The sequence below is a fragment of the Entelurus aequoreus genome, linkage group LG01 (assembly GCF_033978785.1).
Source record: "Entelurus aequoreus isolate RoL-2023_Sb linkage group LG01, RoL_Eaeq_v1.1, whole genome shotgun sequence".
Lineage (NCBI taxonomy): Eukaryota > Metazoa > Chordata > Actinopteri > Syngnathiformes > Syngnathidae > Entelurus > Entelurus aequoreus.
This window is the reverse complement of record NC_084731.1, coordinates 59,182,423-59,209,680: the sequence shown is the minus strand read 5'-3', so window position 1 is coordinate 59,209,680 and position 27,258 is coordinate 59,182,423. Positions and strand designations below refer to the sequence as shown.

General features: G+C 38.6%; 1 protein-coding gene across 11 annotated transcripts; it reads left to right on the top strand.

The window, feature by feature from the left end:
- Positions 1 to 277: 277 nt before the first annotated feature.
- arfgap1 (ADP-ribosylation factor GTPase activating protein 1) lies at positions 278 to 27,256 on the top strand. 11 transcript variants are annotated; one of them, XM_062055037.1, is made up of 14 exons: positions 278 to 425; positions 3,136 to 3,204; positions 13,474 to 13,583; positions 13,841 to 14,012; positions 14,200 to 14,300; positions 16,292 to 16,378; positions 16,461 to 16,575; positions 16,640 to 16,696; positions 16,771 to 16,803; positions 16,978 to 17,007; positions 20,092 to 20,148; positions 21,619 to 21,678; positions 23,656 to 23,711; positions 24,540 to 27,256. In XM_062055037.1, exons 2-14 carry the CDS (start codon positions 3,145 to 3,147, stop codon positions 24,877 to 24,879), a joined length of 1,278 nt encoding a protein of 425 aa, XP_061911021.1. In that variant the 5' UTR covers positions 278 to 425; positions 3,136 to 3,144; the 3' UTR covers positions 24,880 to 27,256. The 11 variants fall into 11 exon arrangements, with proteins under 11 accessions (XP_061911021.1, XP_061911028.1, XP_061911013.1 ...); XM_062055044.1 differs by having other exon boundaries at positions 302 to 518; positions 23,662 to 23,711; XM_062055029.1 differs by having other exon boundaries at positions 303 to 518.
- Positions 27,257 to 27,258: the final 2 nt, after the last annotated feature.

Below are 27,258 nucleotides of genomic sequence, written 5' to 3'. Positions count from 1 at the left end.
AGAATTTATTATGTTACTGAAGTTAATTTCAATTGTGAATGACTTCAAGCTCCACCATGTCGTTGTATGTTAGGTCTGTGATTACCTGGTATTCAAGATGATGACGTCAACATGGCACACCTGGCGTGTTCACACGCATTATCAATGTATATACATGTAGGCCTACTGTACACATACATACAACATTACATTAAAAAAAATACAGTAATTTTTGTTAAAAATATTTCACACTTAAAAACATCAATGTTAATCAACGCCAAGCGTCTGCAAACACACAAAAAAGGAAAAAGGTAGTGCTTTCCCGGCATGCATTGCAGTGCCCACGTATGCAAACAGGAACATGGCTGCCGGTGTTTGACACAGCACTGCAGTCCATTTATTCTTCATTTCTGTCGGCCCTCCGAAGAGTCTCCTCCAGTTCAACTGTACGTTTCCAGCGAAACAACAACGTCTGTGGATGTGTTGTATGTTCGCTCTCTGAAACGCACCGTTTAGTTTTTTGGGGGCCACGCAAACAGGTAAGGGTTGCTGAGCTAGCGCGGCGGCTAGCTGGCGGTGTTAGTCACGGCGTCAAATCACATCTTGCTTGTCCATCAAACACTTCAACATATCATCAATGCCGACGTTTTTTTATTCACCAAGTACGAACAGAATGTGTGTTTACCTTCTTTAGGGAACGTTCCGGTTTGAAAAACACAACCAAAAGGCGTATTTGGGTTTTTAAAATGATCACTTGTTACAAATATTAATGCACTATTGACCTGTGTACACAAAATATACAGTATGGCATGTGTGTATGAATTTTCTTTTGATATCATTAAAATTATTTACACACGTGGTTTATAGCTTTACAGTGATAAATATGAATACAAAAGCCAAAACCAGTGAAGTTAGCACGTTGTGTAAATGGTAAATAAAAACAGAATACAATGATTTGCTAATCCTTCTCAACTTATATTCAATTGAATATTTAATGTTCCAACTGAGAAACTAAATTTTTTTTTGCAAATAATTAGAATTCAATGGCAGCAACACATTGCAAAAAAGTTGTCACTGGGGCATTTTTACCACTGTGTTCCATGGCTTTTCCTTTTAAGAACACTCCGTAAACGTTTGGGAACTGTGACCAATTTTTGAAGCTTTTCAGGTGAAATTCTTTCCCATTCTTGCTTGATGTACAGCTTAAGTTGTTCAACAGTCTCTGTTGTGGTATTTTACACTTCATAACGCCACATATTTGAAATGGGAGACAGGTCTGGACTACAGGCAGGCCAGTCCAGTACCCACACTCTTTTACTATGAAATCACGCTGTTGTAACACGTGACTTGGCATTGTCTTGCTGAAATAAGCAGGAGCGTCCATTAAAAAGACCTTGCTTAAATGGCAACATAAAGTTGCTCCAAAACCTGTATGTATCTTTCAGCATTAATGGTGCCTTCACAGATGTGTAAGTTACCCATGCCTTGGGTACTAATACACCCCCATACCATCACAGATGCTGGCTTTTCCACTTTGCGCCTAGAACCATCCAGATGGTTCTTTTCATCACAACTGTGGACACAACATCCACAGTTTCCAAAAACAATTTGAAATGTGGACTTGTCAGACCACAGAACACTTTTCCACTTTGCATCAGTCCATCTTAGATGAGCTCGGGCCCAGCGAAGCCGGAGGCGTTTCTGGGTGTTGTTGATAAATGGCTTTGGCTTTGCATAGTAGAGTTTTAACTTGCACTTACAGATGTAGCGACCAACTGTAGTTACCGACAGTGGTTTTCTGAAGTGTTCCTGAACCCATGTGGTGATATCCTTTACACACTGTCAGTTTTTGATGCAGTACTGCCTGAGGGATCGAAGCTCAAAGGCATTCAATGTTGGTTTTGGCCTTGCCGCTTACGTGCAGTGGTTTCTCCAGATTCTCTGAACCTTTTGATGATATTACGGGCCGTAGATGGTGAAATCCCTAAATTCCTTGCCATAGCTCGTTTAGATATGTTGATCTTGAACAATTTGCTCAGGCATTTGTTCACAAAGTGGTGACCCAAAGTGTAAACTTCTTCTCACTCCTTTTCAAATGTGTTAAAAAAAAAAGAAAAGAAAAGAAAGTCCATTGCTCATTTTGTTTATTTTTTCCCTTTTTATTCTCCATTGTTTTAATTTTGTTATAATGGCTGCTAAGGCTATAGCACTGTATTGGATCAGGTTTGCTCTTGTTTTTTGCATATTTGAAATAAAATATATCAAATCAAAAAAATCTAATCAAAAACTCTCGCCCCATCCTTGTTTGTGAATGACTGAGCATTTCATGGAAGCTGCTTTTATACCCAATCATGGCACCCACCTGTTCCCAACTAGCCTGTTTTTTTTTTTTTCATCTTTGGTCCGGAGGACATAATGTCCACAGTTTCCAAAAACAATTTGAAATGTGGACTTGTCTTTGCATCAGTCCATCTTAGATGAGCTCAGGCCCAGCGAAGCATTTCTGGGTGTTGTTAATAAATGGCTTTGGCTTTTGCATAGTAGAGTTTTAACTTGCACTTACAGATGTAGCAACCAACTGTAGTTACTGACAGTGGTTTTCTGAAGTGTTCCTGAGCCCGTGTGGTGATATCCTTTACACACTGATGTTGCATTTTGATGCAGTACCGCCTGAGGGATCGAAGGTCATGGGCATTCAATGTTGGTTTTCGGCTTACGTGCAGTGATTTCTCCAGCTTCTCTGAATCTTTTGATGATATTACGGACGGTAGATGGTGAAATCCCTAAATTCCTTGCAATAGCTGGTTGAGAAATGTTGTTTTTAAACAATTTGTTCACGCATTTGTTCACTGCTTTTATACCCAATCATGGCACCCACCTGTTCCCAATTAGTCTGTTCACCTGTGGGATGTTCCAAATAAGTGTTTGATGAGCATTCCTCAATGTTCTCAGTGTTTTCCAGTTCGAACATTAAATATCCTGTCTTTTCAGTGTATTCAATTGAATATAAGTTGAAAAGGATTTGCACAACATTGTATTCTGTTTTTATTTATGATTTACACAACGTGCAAACTTCACTGCTTTTGGGTTTTGTATAATGTCAGATGAAACAGTTAACAATCTGTAATAATATTGTTTTGTACTATTTGCCTCTAGTGAGTCAACATGGCGAGTCCAAGGACCAGAAGAGTTTTGAAGGAAGTTAGAACCCAAGAAGAAAATAATGTAAGTCAACTGAGCCGGTCTATATATAGTAGTTAATTGAGTTGTTGATACTGCAAGATCACACAAAATAATATAAGATTTAATCTGAATTAACTGCACCCCAAACAAGACACACGTGGATCTCTGATGCACCAATGAATACCAACAATGTCAGTTTGACACTAATGCTTGTCACTTCAGTAAACCTTGGACTTGTAAATATATTCCACACTTGGAGATGTTGTGTGATGATGTAGCTATGTCACTGCTGCTTTATGACAATTGGTTGCCCGTAGGGCTGCATGATTTTTAGAAAAAAACTGCTTTTCTCTCAAATTGCGATTCAATTTTCCATTTTTAAAATGTTATACCCGAAAGGGACAAGCGGTAGAAAAGGGATGGATCGATGGACATCAAAATGCATAAACCTGCGAATATCTTAAAGGGAGACATGTTACTTTTAGACTGTCAATCAACATATTTTCTTAAGGTGCTACACACTAGAACAGTGGTTCTTAACCTGGGTTCGATCGGACCCTAGGGGTTCGGTGAGTCGGCCTCAGGGGTTCAACGGAGCCTCCACCGCGGAGGTCAAGACACACCCGACTCATCGTGTAAATAAAAACTTCTCCTATCGGCGTATTATGGATACCTACAAACAATGTTCCCTGTAATTTTCCATCTGATTTGCAGGTGTGTAATTTGTTGTGAGTTCATGACTGTGTTGGTTTTGTTCTTTGAACAAGGTGATGTTCATGCACGGTTAATTTTGTGCATCAGTAAAAAAAACACATAACTTTGTCTGGAATTTAAAAAATAAAAAATAAAAAAATTCACCAAAGAAGGTTTCGGTGAATGCGCCTATGAAACTGGTCGGGTTCGGTACCTCCAACAAGGTTAAGAACCACTGCATTAGAACCTCTGTGTCAAAGTCAAGGCCCACAGGCCAGATCCTGCCCACGAATGAATGATCTATGGCAGTGGTCCCCAAACTTTTTGTAACTGCGGACCGGTCAACGCTCGAAAATTTGTCCCACGGACCGGTGGGTGGGGAGGCGTTTTGTTTTTTTTGTCATAAAAAAATACAATCGTGTGTTTACGGACTGTATCCCTGCAGACTATATTGATCTATATTGATATATAATGTAGGAACCAGAAATATTAATAACAGACTGATTCAATTTTTTTTATTTAAAAAAAAAAAAAAAAAAATTTCTTGTGCGGCCTGATACCAACCGATCCACGGCCCGGTGGTTGGGGACCACTGATATATTGCACCCGGGATGATATTTGATTAGTATTAGAACTGGACCGCAGGCCACAGCCGCCTTCTGCTGTTTTGCACGCACCAATACTCCATCAGTGTTGGCGCTAGGAATTTTCAAAATGGGGTCCCAGAGACCCTGTCAAGTCATAAAAATGGGGTCCCACAGTCAATTCTTGGGATCCCACTTTTTTGTAAGCGTTTTGAAAACAAATGATAAATGTATGCATTATCCAGTTATATCTCACATTCTATATTGTGTTTTGGAAAAAGGTTGTCATAAACGTTACTTAATTATTTTTTTTAAATACAAAAGAAAACACATTTTTATGCATATGTAAATACATTCAGTTTTAAACATTAATTCACTGTTTTTCCTTCATGGATCTAAACTTTACCGCTGCATGTATTTTTTCTGCATTTTTATTGTAACAGTTTCAGAATGTTTGTTCTATTTTTGGCCAAAGTAAGACAAATAAAACAATCTGAAGTTGTCTTTATTTTTTAGTTTTAATGCCATGATTTTAATAGTCCAGCCAGCGTGTGCACAGATTTTCCTCCATGCGGCCCCTGAGCTAAAATGAATTTGACACCCCTGCATTAGAATAAAATGCAATAATTTACTTGGCTTTATGCAGACACTCAGACCTTTTGTCCACATCATGCTCTTAAACTGAGGAAATAAGTGATACAAATTATACAGTATTCATAATGTAATGTGATCATAACATAGCGTATTTTCCGCACTATAAGGCGCACCTAAAAACCTCAAATTTCCTCAAAAGCTGCCAGTGCGCCTTATAATCCAATATTGAGCCACAACAGGTTTCGCAACTACGGTAACTACGCCAACTTAATTCTCTCCCTTCTACGGCTGCTTACCGTAGAAGAAGAACTTCTTCTACGGGGGAAAATGAAGTCGGCGGCTGCTTACCGTAGAAGAAGAACTTCTTGTTCTACGGGGGAAAATGAAATCCGCGGCTGCTTACCGTAGAAGAAGAACTTCTTCTACGGGGGAAAATGAAGTCCCGTAGTTGCGAGACCTAAACTTTATGTAAAGACCCAAAAATGGCTCCTATTAAGAGACACACTTTGAGTTTAAACTCAAGGCGATCAGTCACGCAGTAGAACACGGGAATAGAGCAGCAGCGAGAGAATTTAACATTAACGAATCAATGGTGCGGAAGTGGAGGAAGCAACATGATGACCTGCGCCAAGTAAAGAAGACTAAACAGAGTTTCCGAGGGAACAAAGCGAGATGGCTACAGTTGGGAGGACAAACTCGAACAGTGGGTTGTTTAACAGAGAGCAGCAAGTAGAAGTGTCAGTACAATCACTATTTGTTTTGTTGACATTCCCTTTAGCGCAGCTCCATCTAATGGATGCATAACGTAACCCCAGCCTCTACTGTAGCGTCTATTCTATGCACCTTATAATGCGGTGCGCCTTATATATGAACACAGTTTTAAAATAGGCCATTCATTGAAGGTGCGCCTTATAATCTGGTGCGCCTTATAGTGCGTAAAATACGGTATATAGAAATAACGCAAGTAAATATTTAAACTTTTATTATTCATTACTGAAGAATGGTTCACCATTGTACAGTGAATGGAAGGTAATTGTCTTTATCCTAAATAAATAATCAAACAAAGTTGCGCTCATAGGACTAGATAGTACAATCCCTCAGATTAATCAGCAGTTAGTGTTGAGTGGGGGATGGGGGGTTAGGGGCAAAAGCTTCACTGGGGTCTTCAGGTGGGCACCCTCCTTCACTGGTGTTTCGTTGATAGGCCCACGACACCTCCGGAGGGCTCAACGGCGACATCTGGCGTCCCAGGTGTGCCCCCCTCTGCCTTTACCCCTAGATGTCAATTAGCAGCCCAGTTTGGGTCCTTTCTCTTGAACCATATCCATCTGCTACTTTGTTCAGCAGCATCCGACAGCGATTTGACAGACCGCCGGAAGGCCTGACCTCTCAATCCCATTCCTTTGAGGAGCTTGGTTGTGGACGTAGCAACGAAGCCTCAGCACCCGACTTCAACTGGAAGCACTCGGGCACGCCAGCCGCGCTGCTCTGCCTCGGCTGCTCTGCCTCGGCTGCTATGTCCGCATACCTCAGTTGTTTGCGCTCATATGCTTCAACAACTGCTGCTTTCCATGGTACAGTTAGTTCAACAATGAACACAGTCTTCTGGGAGGTTGACCACAAGACCAGGTCCGGCCTGAAGCTGGTTGTAATGATTTCAGGCGGGAAGATGAGTTTGTGGTCCAAGTCAACCTGCATTTTCCAGTCCCGGGCAGAGTCCAGAAGGGTTGCCTCCACTCTTGCGGATGGTTTTGGTGGGAGTTGTCCTGCTCTTACAAACTGGGTGGTGATTGAGTGACTAGGGATTGGGGGAGGGAGGGCCTTGTTGTTATTTCTCCTTTCCTCCAGGGTGATCGCCAGCTGTCTTAAGACCTGGTTGTGCCTCCAGGTGTAGCGGCCTTGAGACAAACTGATTTTGCAGCCGGTGAGGATGTGACGGAGTGTTGCAGGGGTTTGACAGAGTGCACAAGAAGGATCTTCTCCAAACCATTGGTTTAAGTTCTTGGGTGTGGGAAGAACATCGTAGGTGGCTCTGATGATGAAGCTGATTTGGCTCCCTTCCATTTCCCAAAGATCATTCCATGTGAGCTTACGATTTTCCAGGTTTTCCCAGCTGGTCTCCGATTTCTGTAAGCAAAAATGGAGCTTAAATATTAAGCATCTTAAAGGGGAACTGCACTTTTTTTGGAACTTTGCCTATCATTCACAATCCTTATGTAAGACAGGAACACATATGTCATCTTTTTTTACTACATTCTAAACATGAAATAAATGTGATCAAAAGTCAGCTTACAGTGGAGCCTATGGAAGCTGCTCTATTTTGCCCATAGACCCCTTAAAAAACATCCAAACGCCTCCATTAAGGTTGTATATACATGATGTAAGTATATATGTAATGTAACAGGCAGATTTATAATATTTAATTTTTTTGCCAATTTCTAGCATACGCATTAATTTAAAAAACGCATCACGACGTTCGCTTTTTTTTTATATATATTTTTTTCTCCCAACATTACCACTGATTATTACTCACTGCAGACTTCATGAGAGCCATCAAACATAATAAAACCTCACTTGCTGTACAAGGTCTGCTGTCATTAGGATGCCGACTGCTAGGATGTTCATATATTTCCATTTAGATGAAAAATTACTCATAAACCTCATTAAGAAAAGAAGGGGTGGAACCAAGTGTCTTTTCGTGTTGTTCTTGCCATTACCGGTTCTAAATTTGCTGTCAAAGTGTACATACTTGTCGGAATGCATCCTCATCCTTCTACTATCCAGGTGAGAGGCATGATTTATGATCTACAATACAGTTTGACGAGTAAGGAAACGAGGAAACATGTCAACATTGGCACACAGGCTCATGATCACGTCGCCGCTATAAATAGTTTGTCTGTGTTAGCGCTTGTAATAACAATATCACTAATACTTGTTAATATTCAAGGCACCAAATGTAAACTGAGTATTGTTGGCGCTTTTTAGGTGTTTTTTTTATTACATTTTATGGGCGTAATAGAGGACCCCCCATTGGCTACGCTTTAAGCGGACGTTTATTTACGAGTTCGAATGCAAAAAAATAATAAGTACATCTGTCTTCATGTCTCTAATAATGATTGTGAATGATACGCAAAATTACCCCAAAAATGCAATTCCCCTTTCAAGTGCATTTTTTCACAGTTGGAAAACGCTGTCTTTTTTATTTATTTTTTTGCCATCACGGCATTTTTGCTCATTCGTCTGTATTGATGGGCCCATCCGATATGAAGCTGGCATTTCCCACAACGAAATGTTCAGGTTTTTAATCATATTTTCTTCCTCCTAATTTGTGTTACTCTGTGGCACTTCTCACTAGCGAGTCGCGAGTAGGGAGGCGGTCTGTCTGTGTTGGCCCTGCGATGAGATGGCGACTTGTCCAGGGTGTACCCCACCTTCCGCCCAAATGCAGCTGTGATAAGCTCCAGCACCCCCTGTGACCCCGAGAGGGATAGGCGGTAGAACATGGATGGAGTGAGGAAACAGCTGATCAGTCGATCATGTCAACATTGCCACACAAGCTCGTGATCACGGCGCCGCTATAAATAGTTTGTCTGCGTTAGTGCTTATAATAACAATATCACTAATACTTGTTAATATTCAGGTCACGACATGTAAACGGAGTATTGTTGACGCTTTTTAGGTGTTTTTTAATTGGATTTTATGGGCGTAATATAGGACCCCCCATTGGCTCTGCTTTAAGCAGACTTTTATTTACATTTACGAATTCGAATGCAAATAAATAACAAGTACATCCGTCTACATGTCTCTCATAATAATTGTGACCGATATGCAAAATTCCAAAAAAAGTGCATTTCCCCTTTCAAGTAAATTTTTTCACAGTTGGAAAAACGTTGTCTTTCTTGTTGTTGCCATCATGTGATAACAGCATTCTTGCTCGTTCGTCCGTGTTGATGGGCTCATATTGCCCATCCGATATGAAGCTGAAATTTTCCACAACGAAACGTTTGGCTTTTTAATCATATTTTCTTCCTCCTAATTTGTGTTACTTTGTGGCACTTTTCACTAGCTGTGAGTGTTAAGCTGGTGGTCTCGCTCTCCACTTAGATTGTGAATGAGTGAAAAGCGGGCTCACTGTGTTCAGTTAAAGGCCTACTGAAATGACATTTTTTTATTTAAAGGGGGATAGCAGATCCATTCTATGTGTCATACTTGATCATTTTGCGATATTGCCATATTTTTGCTGAAAGGATTTAGTAGAGAACATCGACGATAAAGTTCGCAACTTTTGGTCGCTAATTAAAAAAGCCTTGCCTGTACTGGAAGTAGCGTGATGTCGCAGGTTGAAAGGCTCCTCACATTTCCCCATTGTTTACACCAGCAGCGAGAGCGATTCGGACAGAGAAAGCGACGATTACCCCATTAATTTGAGCGAGGATGAAAGATTTGTGGATGAGGAACGTGAGAGTGAAGGACTAGAGTTCAGTGCAGGACGTATCTTTTTTCGCTCTGACCGTAACTTAGGTACAAGGGCTCATTGGATTCCACACTTTTTCCTTTTTCTATTGTGGATCACGGATTTGTATTTTAAACCACCTCGGATACTATATCCTCTTGAAAATGAGAGTCGAGAACGCAAAATGGACATTCACAGTGACTTTTATCTCCACGACAATACATCGGCGAAGCACTTTAGCTACGGAGCTAACGTGATAGCATCGGGCTAAACTACAGATAGAAACAAAATAAATAAACCTCTGACTGGAAGGATAGACAGAAAATCAACAATACTATTAAACCATGGACCTGTAACTACACGGTTAATGCTTTCCAGCCTGGCGAAGCTTAACAATGCTGTTGCTAACGACGCCATTTATGCTAACTTAGCTACGGGACCTCACAGAGCTATGATAAAAACATTATCTCTCCACCTACGCCAGCCAGCCCTCATCTGCTCATCAACACCCGTGCTCACCTGCGTTCCAGCGATCGACGGAGCGACAAAGGACTTCACCCGATCATCGGTGCGGTCGGCGGCTAGCGTCGGATAGCGTGTCTGCTATCCAAGTCAAAGTCCTCCCGGATGTGTTGCTGTAGCCAGCCGCTAATACACCGATCCCACCTACAGATTTCTTCTTTGCAGTCTTCATTGTTCATTAAACAAATTGCAAAAGATTCACCAACACAGATGTCCAGAATACTGTGGAATTTTGCGATGAAAACAGAGCTTTTTGTATTGGATACAATGGTGTCCGACTACTTCCGTTTCAACCATGGACGTCACGCGCATACGTCATCATACATAGACGTTTTCAACCGGAAGTTTCGCGGGAAATTTGAAATTGCACTTTATAAGTTATTGGCATGTGTTGCAATGTTAAGATTTCATCATTGATATATAAACTATCAGACTGCGTGGTCGGTAGTAGTGGGTTTCAGTAGGCCTTTAATTCTACTGTTAAATATATGCGCCCAGGTGCTGAGAAATTATGCTCACAGTGAGACCTCTTTCTCCATGTTTGAAAGGCGAGGCTCAGCAATTGCGATTGGCTAACATGTCTGTCACTCAAATGCCGATGACGGCGGTCAAAAACAAAACCTCAGCCTCTTGCGGTTACGTAATCGCACCAATCAAAACCTGGACGTCGATTTATCGTGCAGCCCTCGTTGCCAAGTTTCACTGCTGTACGTGTGAGCGGGAGAAAGATATTGCTGCTACATCGTTTTTGCCAGGTCATAATAAGAGAGAAACGCCTTTTAAATATATTTATCTGTATGCTATTACACCATAACTGATAATATTTTTTGATAACTTCATACTGCCATAACCAGTAGACCGATGTAAGCTCCCTTGTCGGGCTCGCAGCGGAGTGATAGCATCAAGTAATGGGCTTTTCCTTTGACTTGTCTTTATCGCATGCACAAATGTGACAGAGCTTATTTCCCATCAAAAAAGTTCCCCATCTAATCTAATCTAATCAAATTATTGCATGACATTGCACTGCCAGTGACACCAGGGCAATAATTTAGTTGAATATTGATCTATTTCAATTAGGGCTTAAGTTTGGTTAGTCCTCAAAACATGCTTTATCAGTATCATGCACTATCATACTTCAAAACTGCTTCGAAAAGCAAAATGTGCTCATTTTACTCATTAATCCTGACATTCTCATTTTTATAAAAAAAAAAAAAATCAGCAAAAATGCTTTTTTCATTTTTATTTTGTTTTTTAAAGGTTTTTGAATTTGAATTTATTAACATTTATTGAGTTGATTTGTTTTATTTTTCAGTATCAAATGGTTCAAGTCAAAAAATGTTCATGATTTAAATAGAATAAAAACAAATTAAATTTAAAGTGAATAATGCACTTTGCATCTTTTCTGTTATTGTTTGTTGTAAGTTGATCTATAGTTCTTTCTTTTTTTTTTACCGTTGATAAGGATTCATTGTTATGCAGAGATGTACTTTTAACAAATTTATAGACAAATGATACTCTTTATAGTCACGGCATAGAGGTTGGGGGGGGCACAAAATATTTTCTTCTTCCTGCTGCGGAGCGACAGAAAATAATTGAGTAGCTCTGGGTTAGTGCAACATTTGTTATTCTGGAATTGTCTTCCATTTGTCACTGTTAATAAATCCGACAATTACCACTTAGTCTTTACTCTGAAGGCTTCGTTTGTAATCGTCAAGGTAATCGTTTGTTAAAACACATGCATTGCTTCATCTAATGCTCAGGTGTCCAACTCAAGACCCGACGGCTGGATCTGGCCCGCGAAAGCCTAGAAATAATGTGCGTAAATAAAGTACGTCATCTTTCTCACTAAATGTATTTGGTTTTTTTTGACAGAAACATTGCATGTAGTGCTTACAATTTAATGTCTTTTAAACTTGAATATTATCTGATCATGCAGTGTTGCTAACTCTTCAGCAAGGAAAGTAGCTATTGGCTGTCCTAAAAGTTGCTAGATGACATCATTGCCTAATTTCCATAATTTATGGCTATAGGAGAGAAACAAAAGTAAGTTAAAAAAAATGGTAATTATGATTAAAACTGCAGATTGCCTTTCTTCTTTTGGTTCTTAGTTGTTTTTAATCAATTTTGTGCTGCATTTATATCATATTTGATCAAAAGAATGCAGGGTTGTGATATTCACTAACGAACCATATCTGATGACTGGCTCATTAACATGAACAATGGAATTGGGACTATGTAGTGATTTTATATTCGCTTAACAGTGAAAAATATTTACATCTCAGTCTTTAAACCAAGGCGGGAACAGTTGCAGCTTTGCACATGAGCATTTCATTTGCAGTCTGGAGGCGTGTGGGTCTGCTCTCTGCATTGACATGATGAGCTAGCTAGCGAGATGTTCAACCTTTGTCACAGAGACACACTCAGACGATTTTGAGGTGAGTAAGTGACTGAGGCTGTGTACAGTAGGCAAATCAAATTAGGTGATGCATTTAGGTGTGACAATAAAGAAACATTTACATTTAAAATTCCAGTTGAAGTTTCCGGACAGGAACTCGGAAATTCCTTACTACAAACGGAACGCACCATAAAAGTCCAGACGACAAATGATTTATGCATGTACAAACCTTTGCAATTCTCTCCCTGTGAGGTTCTCCACTCTGCTCGCAGCACCAGCTGACGTCACTGCTCGTTGATGAGCTTTCACCAAGACTCAAAAAAGTCTCCCAAGACACAAAAAAAGTCTCCAAGACTCAAAAATATCTCCAAGACTCAAAAATATCTCCAAGACTCAAAAATGGTCTCCAAGATGCGAAAAAGGTCTCCAAGATGCGAAAAAAGAATTTGGGACGCAAAAATGTCATCTAGACGCAAAAAATGTCTTCAGGACGCAAAAAATGTCTCCAAGACACCAAAACAAGTCTCCAAGACACCAAAACAAGTCTCCAAGACACACAAAAGCAGTCTCCAAGACACACAAAAGCAGTCTCCAAGGCACGCAAAAGCAGTCTCCAAGACACACAAAACCAGTCTCCAAGACACACAAAACCAGTCTCCAATAACACCGGAAAAAGTCGCTATATTTGTCGCTGGTGGTTGTTGACAATAAAAAGTAGCCAAGAGGATTGGAAAGTCGCCAAATTTAGCGTCAAAGTCGCCAAGTTGGCAACACTATGATCATGCCCAAAGCATTATATTAACATATATTCCCCCCAAATTGACAAAATAAATACCTAAATATCTGTTAATGACTTCAAAGCAAGTTATCCATCACGTTGTTACATAAAAAAAAAATCAAATGCATCAGCAATTGTGCAATAATCTCATAAGGCATTGAATAAATTTAATTTCATTTACAGTATATTCACTGTTACAAACGACCCTCTGAGGGCAATCATTACTGCCATGTGACCCTCAATGAAAATTAGTTTGAGACCCCTGATCTAATGCGTCTTGCCTAATTCACAGCTGTGCTTTGAGTGCGGGGCCTTCAACCCCCAGTGGGTAAGCGTGACCTACGGGATCTGGATCTGTTTGGAATGCTCTGGAAAACACAGGGGCCTGGGAGTTCATCTCAGGTAAAGAGCAATTCAGACACAATGAAAACAACGTGGCCTTGACTCTCCTTAATAGAGAAGTTAATCATTTGAATCAAATGGACACACCTTTTTATATGGTAGAAAATTATGCATGCCTACTTTGAACCTAACAGTTGTTAAACATGGATTTTGAAACACCTGGATGAAAGATTACTAAAACATTTTAAGTTTGTCATAATTATTTGTTAATTCCGAGCAATAAACCTAAGTTATTAACTTTTCTGTTCACTTCACAGTTTTGTGCGTTCTGTCACCATGGACAAGTGGAAAGATATTGAGCTTGAGAAGATGAAAGCAGGCGGGAATGGCAAATTCCATTTGTTTCTGGAACTCCAAGATGATTACAATCCCAATTGGACTTTGCAGGAGAAGTATAACAGCCGAGCTGCTGCGCTCTTCAGGGACAAGGTGAGTCTTGTCTTAGTCACTTTTCTTGTGGCATTCCCAGCCATTCAAAAAATCACCTAACTAAAAAAATTGGAACTAACGGTAACTAATATTGAGAAAGATGAAAGATGCACATTTTATAGGAATAAAGATATGGTTCTATCATCCTATTTTATTTTATTTTTTACAATCCTCTTGTATATGACAGGTTGCAACTTTAGCAGAAGGAAAGGAGTGGTCTTTAGAGACATCATCTGCCAAAAATTGGACATCACCTCAACCTAAGACCAGCTTTTCATCCTCCCATCGGTAAGAGTAAGGAGAATTACCGGACTGTAAAGCAGCACTCACTAAATTTTAGAAGAAAAACACACTTTTTGATATATTAGCCACATCAGACTATAAGGTGCAGATATACACTGTGAAATGACTTATTTTTATAATTTATGAGGTTTTTACATTTGTTTCCAAACGGTGTCTGTAACACGGCAGTAAAACGGTTGATCAAACAAAACAGGAGAAAGAAAAAAATCATATTTCACACCGGACTATAAGCCGCAGATATATACTTTGTAAATTAGGTTATTTACACAAATATTTTATAAATGTTTATCTACATACCTTAATTTGTAACATGCCAGTAAAACGGCTGATCAAACAAAACAGAAGTCATCGTCATGGACCCACTAGCTGCGGAAGGTAGCACTCCAATCAGCTAAACAGACTCAATAACGCCAAGGTGACGTTTTGGTGAATTTACTGAGGAATTTGTGAAACCGAAACAATGCAAAAAATAATGACATTGTAAGTTAATACTAACACAGACACTCGTAAACCGGTTAGGATATTAGCTAATGCTAATGATGCTAGCTTGATTACATTACGATAGCACTTACAAATATGCATAAACACTACTACAGACATCACACATGGAACGGTTTAGTAAGTAATAATTGTTTTAGTTATATTGTATATCGTTGCTTGGCGTGATGAATGAAGAGTCCATACGAGTACAAACGCAAAAGATGGAACGGCACATGTACTTCCGGTTGCATTATGGCCCTCAGCGAAGAAGAATCCACAAATTATAAGCTGCAACGTTCAAAGCGTAGGAATAAAGTAGTGGCTTATAGTCCGTAATTTACGATTTACAGTCGCGATCAAAAGTTGACATGACAAACATGACATTATGTTTTAAGAACATAATGTCATGGCTGTCTTGAGTTTCCAATAATTTCTACATCTTATTTTTTTGTGATAGAGTGATTGGAGCACATACTTGTTGGTCACAAAAAACATTCATAAAGTTTGGTTCTTTTATGAATTTATTATGGGTCTACTAAAAATGTGACCAAATCTGCTGGGTCAAAAGTATACATACAGCAATGTTAATATTTGGTTACATGTCCCTTGGCAAGTTTCACTGCAATAAGGTGCGTTTGGTAACCATCCACAAGCTTCTGGCAAGCTTCTGCTTGAATTTTTGACCACTCCTCTTGACAAAATTGGTGCAGTTCAGATAAATGTGTTGGTTTTCTGACATGAACTTGTTTCTTCAGCATTGTCCACACGTTTACATCGGAACTTTGGGAAGGCCATTCTAAAACCTTAATTCTAGCCTGATTTAGCTATTCCTTTGTCACTTTTGACGTGTGTTTGGGGTCATTGTCCTGTTGGAACACTCAACTGCGCCCAAGACCCAACCTCGGGGCTGATGATTTTAGGTTGTCCTGAAGAATTTGGAGGTAATCCTCCTTTTTCATTGTCCTATTTAAAGCACCAGTTCCATTGGCAGCAAAACAGGCCCAGAGCATAATACTACCACCACCATGCTTGACGGTAGGAATGGTGTTCCTGGGATTAAGGGCCTCACCTTTTCTCCTCCAAACATTTTGCTGAGTATTGTAGCCAAATAGCTAAATTTGTGTTTCATCTGACCACAGAACTTTCCTCCAGAAGGTTTTATCTTTGTCCATGTGATGTCAAAAACAAAAATTATTTCAATACCTAATAGATAGTATTTTTTAATTGTGTTTAGTTATTGTGTACTATTGACTTTGTTCTGCTCCAACACTTGTGTGTGTAATAAAATAAATGTAAGGAACTAGTTTGAATATTGTACTGATACTGTTAATCTGTCAATAGCACTCAACATGAATACATTGAAACATGTACAGTTAATACATGTGATCGCTATTGGTATCGGTCGATCACACTCATAGATGATGGGAATCGGGAGCAGGGAGCATCCATACACTGAATATGAGTTAACATTGTGAATATTTGGGTCTGTGATGTAGGTCTGGAGGGCCTGGAGCGACCTCTGCCAAATCTGGTGATAAAGCTTTTGAAGACTGGCTTAGTGATGATGTCAACTCTTATCAGAGGTAATAACCTCATCACCACCACCAAAGATTGTTGTTTGTTTGCTTCTTTACCTGACCCTTCTCACTGTTGACGTCCCTGCAGTGGAGGGGGTTACAGCGGGAATCAGGAGAACCGATATGTTGGCTTTGGCAACACGGTGTCTCCGGAGAAGAAGGAGGAGGACTTCCTCAACAATGCTATGTCCTCCATTTATTCAGTAAGTCACCATTTTCTACATAGCACTGTTTTCAGGAAACCATGCCTTCTCTTTTCTCTTGCAGGGTTGGAGCAGCTTCACTGTCGGGGCGACTAAGTTTGCATCTATTGCAAAAGATAACGTAAGAGCCCAAAATGCAGACACTACACTTGCTTTAGTCATGAAATCATAGTTTTTTTCTCATTTTCCACGTAGACGTCGAAATTGGCAAATCAAGCCACTTTGAAGGTAAGACTGGAATGGTTGCTGATAACGTGTAATGTTTCTGTTCATGGGAAATCTGCCTTTACTTGAGGAAGCCCTTCATATAGGCTGATGTTTGTCTCTTTCCATATAATGTAAAAGCATGATGCACTAATGACTGTTACTTCTTTAACATCTCTTTGCCTTCTCCGGATGTAGTTAAGGGGTTATAAGGCGCCCCCAGAACCGGTAAAGCAAGAAATGACTGCATGGCACTTTTTTCTGCATCATGTTTGTAGTTTTTCAGTGTCATTATTATTTTCCTGGAAAACCATGACTGCATGACACGTTTTACCTGCATCATGTTTGTATACATTTATATATATTTTTATGTCTTGTTATGTGCTTGTTAGTTTCCCATTGTTTTGCTTAGAGAGAAAGAAACGCAAAATTGTGTCTGTGACATGTTTGTATTAGATTTTATATTATAAATGCTATCAAATGATAATTTTACACATTAACCACACTTTTGAATTTTTAATAATGACAGGGTATTATTCGCTTGCATAATATGAATTAACTTAAAATAAATCTTTCCAATCTTTGGACATAAATTTAATTTTTGTTAAAAGGAATACAAAAAAATGTTTTACTTGAATGCACATTATTTATTTGCTCAAAACCTTGGAACAGTTTTATGTGAAGTCACGTCATAGTTAATTTTGAACTGAAATCTGCCAGCACAAAAGTTGGAGTTTCCTTACTAATTTTAGTACTAACGTATGCAAACGTTTAACAACCCGCGACGCTTTTCAGGTAACTATCCACAAAACGAGCATGTGCACTTAAAATACATGGCGTGATTAATGCTGTAAATTTTTGGTGATTAATCACCATAGTTAACTTGATATGTTTTGACAGCCCTAAGTATGAGTTACTCAGTGGCCTTGTGGTTAGAGTGTCTGCCCTGAGATCGGTAGGTCGTGAGTTCAAACCCCGGCCGAGTCATACCAAAGACTATTAAAAAAATGGGACCCGTTACCTCCCTGCTTGGCACTCAGCATCAAGGGTTGGAATTGGGGGTTAAATCACCAACAATTATTCCCGAGCGTGGCCACCGCTGCTGCTCACTGCTCCTCTCACCTCCCAGGGGGTGAACAAGGGGATGGGTCAAATGCAGAGGACAAACTTCACCACACCGAGTGTGTGTGTGTGACAATCATTGGTACTTTAACTTAACTTTAACTTTACCATGTTTTCCGGACTATAGAGTGCACCGGGATCCAACCCGCACCCATTAAATTTTAGAAAAAAACATTTTTTCCACACCGGACTATAAGCCGCACATGTATACGTTGTGAAATGGGTTATTTACCCAAAAATTGTATAAATGTTTATCTTCATACCTTAATTTGTAACATGGCAGTAAAACGGCTGATCAAACAAAACAGAAGTCATCGCCATGGACCTACTAGCTGCGGAAGCTAGCTCCCCAATCAGCTCAACAGACTCAATAACTCCACTGTGACGTTTTGGTGAATTTACTGAAGAATTTGTAAAACTGAAACAATACTAATACTAACACAGACACTCGTAGACCTGTTAGCATATTAGCTAATGCTAACGAGGCTTGCTTCATTACATTATAATAGCACGTACAAATATGCATGGAAACACCTCTACTGACATCACACATGGGGCGCTTTAGTAAGTAAGAATTGTTTTAGTTGTAAAACTTACAAATATTGCTTGGAGCGATGAATGAAGAATTATTTTCAGCAGAAATGCTACGGACGGTTTTCCTTTTGGTTCAAAGCAGAACAGGAATTACCTGCATTGAGCGAACTTGTCCAAAGGATAGCGCCATAGCACAAACAAAAACACACCATTTCAGTCCAATGCTCGAGTTTATTGAAAACTATTGAACACCAAACACTATGGCAATTAGCGAAACAAAACTATAAATTAGCCGCACGGTTTTATAAAGTGTAGGAAAAAAGTAGCGGTTTATAGTCCGGAATTTGCGGTACATAGTGTGGGTTTGTAGATGACTTCAAAGGAAATTCTCGGATCAGTCACTCACTATCATAAAAGATGGAAATTAGCATACATTCCAAACATTACTATCGTATTTTTCGGATTATAAGTCGCAGTTTTTTTATCATAGTTTGGCCGGGGGTGCGACATATACTCCGGAGCGATTTATGTGTGAAATTATTAAAACATTACCGTAAAATATCAAATAATATTATTTATCTCATTCGCGTAAGAGACGAAGCAAATGGCAGCAATCGTCACACACACGTCAGCAATCGTCACTCACACGTCAACCAATAAGAATTTGGCGGGGGAGGGTCATGACAAAAGTGCATTGTGGGTCACGGGATGCTAACTGCTATATGCCATATGCTACTGCCGTAGCTATTAAAATGGATCACATCAACATTGGCGGTAACTTATAAAAACTGAGAAGGGGTGAACTAAAATGGCACCGAAAAGGAAATCATATACTGCAGATTACAAGCGGGACGTAGTGAAATATGCAGCAGAGAACGGCAATCGAGCAGCAGAAAGAAAGGACATACCAGAGGCGACACCGGGGAGGAAGATTTCATCGGATTTAGCGATCGGGATTGACAGATTGTTTGGTAAACGTATAGCATGTTCTATATATTATAGTTATTTGAATGACTCTTGCCATGATGTGTTGCGTTAACATACCAGGCACGTTCTCAGTTGGTTATTTATGCGTCATATAACGTACACTTATTCAGCCTGTTGTTCACTATTCTTTATTTATTTTAAATTGCCTTTCAAATGTCTATTTTTGGTGTTTGTTTTTATCAAATAAATTTCCCCCACAAATGTGACTTATACTCCGGTGCGACGTATATGTTTTTTTCCTTCTTTATTGTGCATTTTCGGCCGGTGCGACTTATACTCCAGAGCGACTTATAGTCCGAAAAATACGGTACATACATTTTACTCCATGAATTGTTTATTCATGTCCATTTTTGTATGTGAAGTTTGAGTTGTCCGCTAATTGTGCTGTGTAATGGCAGAGATACACTTCTATTCTCCGTATAGTTAAATGTCTAAAGCAAATGTTAAACCATTCATCAAGCACCCCCTCTTCTGCAGAAAGGACACGAGCACACTTAAATGAACTTGTCTTTTTACATACTGCCATACATTGTTTAAAAGGTAGATGCGGCTACATACACTTTAGCTGTCTTTCAGCCATTACACCCAATAGTTCCTGTTCAGTGTCACTTCTTAACCAGCCTTGAACTGTTTCACTGAAGTGAACTCTTTCCTCTGACTTCCAACTAGGCCACAGAGTTAGGACAGACTATAAATGAGAATGTTATCAAACCTACCCAAGAAAAGGTAACATTGGTGTTTGAAGTTGTTCAAATGGTGGTGGGTTGCAGCTTACAAAGAAAACAGCTTCAGACGTGAATGTGCTACTTTCTATGCTGCTCGTCTGTTGGCTTTGTGTTATCGCGCATTAAAAGACAAAAGCGCTACGTTCAAAAAGTTAACCCTTCAAACTGAGGTTGTTTAGATGTATATGTCCAAAACCAGTGAAGTTGGCAGGTTGTGTAAATGGTAAATAAAAACAGAATACAATGATTTGCAAATCCTTTTCAACTTATATTCAATTGAATACAATGCAAAGACAAGATATTTAATGTTCCAACTGAGAAACACATTTTTTGTGTGTGCAAATAATCATTAACTTAGAACATAATGGCAGCAACAAATTGCAAAAAAGTTGGCACAGGGGCATTTTTACCACTGTGTACAGTCGGGCCCTGCAAAGCGTTTCTGGGTGTTGTTGATAAATGGATTTGGCTTTGCATAGTAGAGTTTTAACTTGCACTTACAGATGTAGAGACCAGCTGTAGTTACTGATAGTGGTTTTCTGAGCCCATGTGGTGATATCCTTTACACACTGGTGTCGCTTTTTGATGCAGTACCGCTTGAGTGATCAAAGGCTGGGGCTTTCAATGTTGGTTTTTCGGCATTGCCGCTTACGTGCAGTGATTTCTCCAAATTCTTGGAACCTTTTGATGGTATTGCGGACCGTAGATGGTGAAATCCCTAAATTCCTTGCAATAGCTGTTTGAGAAATGTTGTTCTTAAACTGTTGTACAATTTGCTCATGCATTTGTTCACAAACTGGTGACCCTCACCCCATCCTTGTTTGTGAATGACTGAGCATTTCATGGAAGCTGCTTTTATACCCAATCATGGCACCCACCTGTTCCCAATTAGCCTGGTCACCTGTGGAATGTTCCAAATAAGTGTTTGATGAGCGTTCCTCAACTTTCTCAGTCTTTTTTTGCCACTTGTGCCAGCTTTTTTGAAACATGTTGCAGGCATCAAATTCCAAATGAGCTAATATTTGCAAAAAAAATAACAAAGTTTACCAGTTTGAACGTTAAATATATTGTCTTTGCAGTCTATTCAATTGATTATAGGTTGAAAATATTTGAAAATCATTGTATTCTGTTTTTATTTACCATTTACACAACATGCCAACTTCACTGGTTTTGGGTTTTGTACACATGTTGACATTTAATAGTTGTTAGAATGTATTGTTTCCATTTAAAGTGATTTATTTGATTTGAAGACTTTTGTCTTATAACGTGCATCTGCTGCCGTCGCATGCACTTTATCCTGTCTTTTCCTCTTGAGTGAATTAAGCTGCATTTCTTTGGGAACTAACCCTGCTGAGGGAAATCTACCCACCCAACAATGATTGCTTACTACCTGCTGTTCAACATGCAAGTATACTAAAAGAAGAGTTGTATTTAATTGACTATTTAAACCAGTCCAATTTGGCTCATTCAGGTGAAAGATGGCAAATTGCTAGATGAAATGACAGTCGGCATCACTGGCTTGGCAAACAAGGTAGGATAGCTGGCAGAGCTCTGCCACACTGGACGGACAAAACCAGTCTTGTGTGCCGAAAACAACGCCTTAGCAATTAGAGCTTGTAAACGTGACAGAACCAATGTAGGCGCCAACAGTTGTTTCCACCCTCAAAGACTGGTTTTGTTGGAAACGTGTATGTTTCAATGTTATTAATCCTTTGCACTGTTGTCTTTCTTGCTGCCATTTTTATTCTACTGGTGAGTATTTATGTCCACAACATGTATGACACATGGCTGTCTCTAAAAACTCTTTTTGCAGCAATATATTCAAAAGGTCTTAACCCTTAAGTCGAATTGATACAAATCTATGTTAAGCCTCTTAAGTGATGAAAAACTGACACGCTTAAAAAGTGTTCTTAGTAAAATATATTTAACTTTTTTTTTTTTTTTTACTTTAGACGCTTTAAATTCTTTAGCAGCTTCAAATATATGCATAGATATAACAAGTTTATATATTTCTAGTGTTTTATTTATGTTTTATGAAAATACATTGTCGTCATTGATGACATTTCCCATCATTGTTAATGACAGGAAAAACACAAAATATGCATAATTTACAAAAACAAGTTGCAAAGAGTAATACTTTAGATGAGGTACTTACAGCCTTTAACAGATCAATAATTCATAACATTGGTTTTGATGCTTTATTTTTTGAACAGTGACAGTTTTTTCCCCCAAAACTCGCATCACGTTCTTATCTGTACTGTAAAGTTCAACTTTGAATGACAATAAAAAGGAAGTCTTAAGTCTCATCCCTCCTTAGCTGAAAAACAGACACACTCAAAAAGGGTTAAGTAAGTCATACATTTTTTCTTTCATTTCAATGCTTTGAATTTTTTCCAACAGTTCCAGACAATCCATAAGTATAACGTTTTTATATATATATTTTTTATGTTATTACACTGTTTTTGTAAAAAAAAAAAAAAAAAAATTATGGGAAAAACACAAAATATGCAATATTTTTACAAAATTTGTTGCAAAATGGAATGTTTTAGATGAGGCAATTACAGGTCAATAATTAATAACCCTGCTTTTGATGCATTATTATTTTTGAAAAAATTACTTTTTTTTTTTTTTACACAAACACACTATCTATCCCTGTCGAAAAATTGACAAACATTTTCAAAGTAAGTTATGATTTTATTTTTTTTTACTTTAAACTCTTCAAACATTTTAGCAGCTTCAGACCTATGCTTAGATTTGACGTTTTTATTATTTCTTAAAAATGTTTTTTTCTTTTTTTGTAAAATGCACCGAAATGAAAACTGTTGGCTGAAACTGAATATGAAGAAACCACGGCTGAAAACTGAAGCACAGAAATAAGTGCTTAAAGCAATTACATGCATTGTCTGCGGGACTTTCTGAAATATAATAAAGTTCACACCGCAGGCATGATGCCCGCACTCCAGACTAGGCATTAGTCAGCGTGAGATTCTGATGAGCTGATAACACGTCTGTATTTTAACTACAGTATTGAAAAGAAGAAAAAACAATAAAATTAAAAAACATAATGAAAGTGTAGCATATGTATTTAAAATAAATAAATAAATACTGATTTTTTTCTAAATAAATGATGAAGTGCAGTTCTTAATGCAGTCTACTGTTGCTAAACATGCAAGTTAAGTGACAACATGAATATTCTTTGTTCACAAAAACAAAATCCAATGCAAATGAACTGAGTGATTCCCAACATAAACTGATAAAAAATACACTTTTAGAAATGCATCAACAAAAGTAGGCATCAGTTGAAAGCTGAAGGTCAACATGTTTTAGGAGACGAGCTAACAACTCGTCAATGAACGTGTTTTGAAGTTGTTGCAGTGTGTGTTTGGAGTACAAAAGTGTGTTTCCTGTTTACGCCATCACAACATCCTTTGTTGGTGATAAAAGTCTTTAAGCATCACTAACAGATATGTGAGTAGAACAGTTAACAATATGGTTGTCTCTACTTTAGGTTCAGGGAGCTGGTGCCAAACTGACCAACATTTTCTCTGGAAAATCCGAAGATGGGTAAAAATACTGCATTTGATTCAACTTGTACAAGATCAGGCCAAATGTAGAGAAAAAAATGTGTCTGGGGGCCGGTATATCTATTTTTTAGAACACTAATACAAAGCCTCACAATAATGTCTGATTGAATGCTAAAAATGTTATGACAAACCGCCATAAAAAATGGAATGGAATTTTACCTTTTTTTACAGAATGAGACACCCAGAATGTACATGAAAATAAAGAATGAGGGATTTACAATATTTAACTATGAACGATAAAACACTGAATATTGACAACATATGAACGTCACACCCCCTCTCGATCGACATATTTTACAATCAAGCGAAACGCAACAAAAATGCAACAAACACTGTGAAATATCCCACCTACAATCTGATACATCTGATATATCACTAAGCTTTAGAACTTTGTTGTAAAAATCTCCTTCCACGTCTGTCACTGACACCCGCATTTCAGGCTGGTCGCTCTGGAACCACTCTGTGGAAACATACCACGCCCACGCTGCTTGGTGCCTCGTCTGAGCTGCTGTGACGTAGATTACCATAGTAACTAATTAGATTACCATGGTAACTTGTATATCATGCAAAAGTGCAGATTCGAACCATTGAAATACTTTGTATAGTTCAAGACTTACGGTCATTAGAAAACATCACTGCACATCATAATGGCAGGTACAGTTTCCATCTTAAAGATCTAAAAAAATTATTTGGGAATGTCCGGCGGGCCAGATTGAAAAGCTTAACGAGCCGCATGCGGCCCCCGAGCCTTAATTTGCCCAGGTCTGTACTAAATTGTCACTGGTGTAAACTCTACATTTGTATTCAGGGCCACTGGAGATAGCTACCAGAACATGGATGCTGGCGAGGGATATCAGGGCAGCTCCAGTGAGCCCGTGTCAAAGGACTTCTGGGAAACGTTTGGGAGCAACAACTCCTTAAAGGCCAAGAAATCTCCAAGCAGCGACAGCTGGACCGTTGCAGATCATTCTGCCAAGAAGAGCTCTGACAGTTGGGACAATTGGGGCTCGGATGCCGCGTCCAACAACAAACACAGCACAGAGGAGAGCTGGGAGGCCTGGGACAACAACTGGGAGAATGCAGACGGTAAGACCAAGAAGAGTCCCACAAAACCTGCTGAGGAAGCCTGGGGTGCCGCAGACTGGTAATCATCTCTCCTAGTTGACCTCTTCTCCTCTTTCCCTCTTGTCCTCTCTTTCGCTCTTCATCCCACGGGCACAGGAACTCACTTTCTGTCACATCTATTCTCATCGTCTATGTTGAACGTAGGCCCCAAAAGGAACAATGTCCAGTCTTACATTAATTGCATGATTGAAAATCATATTCTTAAACAAATCTATGCTATAGCAAATTGCAATTTTGTACATTATTGTAAATCTTCAGCGGAGGAAGTCGTGGAGTGTGAATACAGTCTCAAACTACAACCCCATCCTCAAAACTGGAGTTCAAGTCTAATGTTCATACGGTTTGATATTTGTTACATTGTCATAGGATCTCATTCATTTCAACAAGAATGTTATGCATGAGATACTTGTCTATAAATCATTGTAAATACAGTAAGAGAGACTAATTTAACTCCAGCTGATTGAGTGTCATAAACAACAAGATATATATATATATATATATATATATATATATATATATATATATATATATATATATATATATATATATATATATATATATATATATATATATATATATATATATAACCTAATGTATAAATAAACAGATGGGCTTATACCAGGGGTGTCCAAAGTTTTTGACTGGGTTTTTGCGTATATAATTAATAATTGGATATTAAGAGTTATGTGAAAGTTTGACCTCAACCTTGTTTACTTCCTTGAAGACCTTCTTAAAGTTTTGTAATTAATCAGAAATATCAAGCAGCTAAAATGTGCCAAAAGTGAATAAGTGTAGAGATGATGTTTGTATTTTTCCCATCATGCATTGCAGGAGTTTAAATGGGTGTAATTTAGATTTTTTTTTTTTATGTTGTTTTGACATTTTTCATAATATCCACAAAGTTCAGTGAGCAAGTTGTGTTAAGTGTTAACGTGTGTTGACCTTTGTTAATAGCATTTTTTTTTTGCACCATGACTAGGGTAGGTTGTTTGGATTGTGTCATAAAACAAAATTACGTGCAGCAATCTTCAAGTACGTTCAAGGGTCATTGATTTAATTTACTCAAATTGTCCACAAAATAGCAGCAAATCTTTAGCATTCAGAGAGTGATTGATATTTAAATTTGAAAGCACTCCGCTGTGTGATGCTTTATTAAATTTATGATGTCTCCTTAGGCCATAGTTTGGACACCCCTGGCTTATACTTATGTCTCATAAACGCAGAGATTATTTTTGCAAAATAGACGAACATCTGCGATAGAACGTTCCCTCCAGCTGCCAATGTTAACTGTCAAAATGTCTCCATCGACTCATTTTAAATCCATAATTGCAAGTTATTTATCATTCAAGAATACTGAAATGTACCCTTTTTTAATCCTCTGTGCAGGCATTATTCAGTTGTGTTTATTCTGAGATTATTTCATACACAAGATAATTGTCTGGAGGAAAATGGAAGCGCGAGTTTTGTGAACAAAAAAGAATGTGAGCAAACTTTGTAATGTGGCCTTTGTATCACCCTGACGGAAAGTGTCACAAGGTAATTAAATTATACAGTCAACAATATGTTTGCACAGACGATCAGTATTTTAGTAACAACAATGAAATGTAAAAGACAACAAAACCAACTAAAAAGATGCAACACCCGGCAAAAAATGTTGCTTCCTGTTTTTCCCAACTATTTTATTGTTAGGTTTTAGCTGCATAACATATTTAATGAAGACAACTTTATTCCATTCCCCGGTTCTACCTCTTAAGAAGCCTTGAGTTTACTGTACTGATTGTTGCTGTTTTTAAAGTTTTATCTCGTGTGGTCTTTGCAAGGATATAACTCAAGCGACGATTTGTTTCAGATCAGTACTAGAATAAAAAAAAAAAACAGTTCACGAAGAGTTTTGCTGCTGAGCCAGTGGTGTTCGTGTATGCTCATGTGTTAAAAGCCTTAAATCGCACGTCAATACTAATGTCATCTATGTGCTTACCTCAGATTGTGTCGGTTCATATATTGTCACCTGGAAGCTTTATTTCCTCGCAAAACATATCAATGTTTCGACTCACCTGTTTGGGTCAAGTTACTTGGAATGGATGCATGAATCCTCCAGCGTGTCGTTGAATAAGCATCAAGGTGCTGATGAGGTCAACGTTCGGTCTCCAATATAATCTGAATTTAACTGTAAACTGAAAAGCTCATTTCATCATCATGTTACTTTTGATGTTGTGCATGAGATGTCAAGTGAAAAATGAAAATCTGTTCAATGAATTCTCAAATGTTGTTTCTTCAAGTGCAGTTTTTGTCCGTTTGCCCTTTCCAAGTTTCACCAGCAGCTTTCCCACGAGGTGAGCCACTGTTACAGTAGAGGCTGTGGATGTTTGTGTGTTGAATAAACATGTCTTGTAAATGCAATA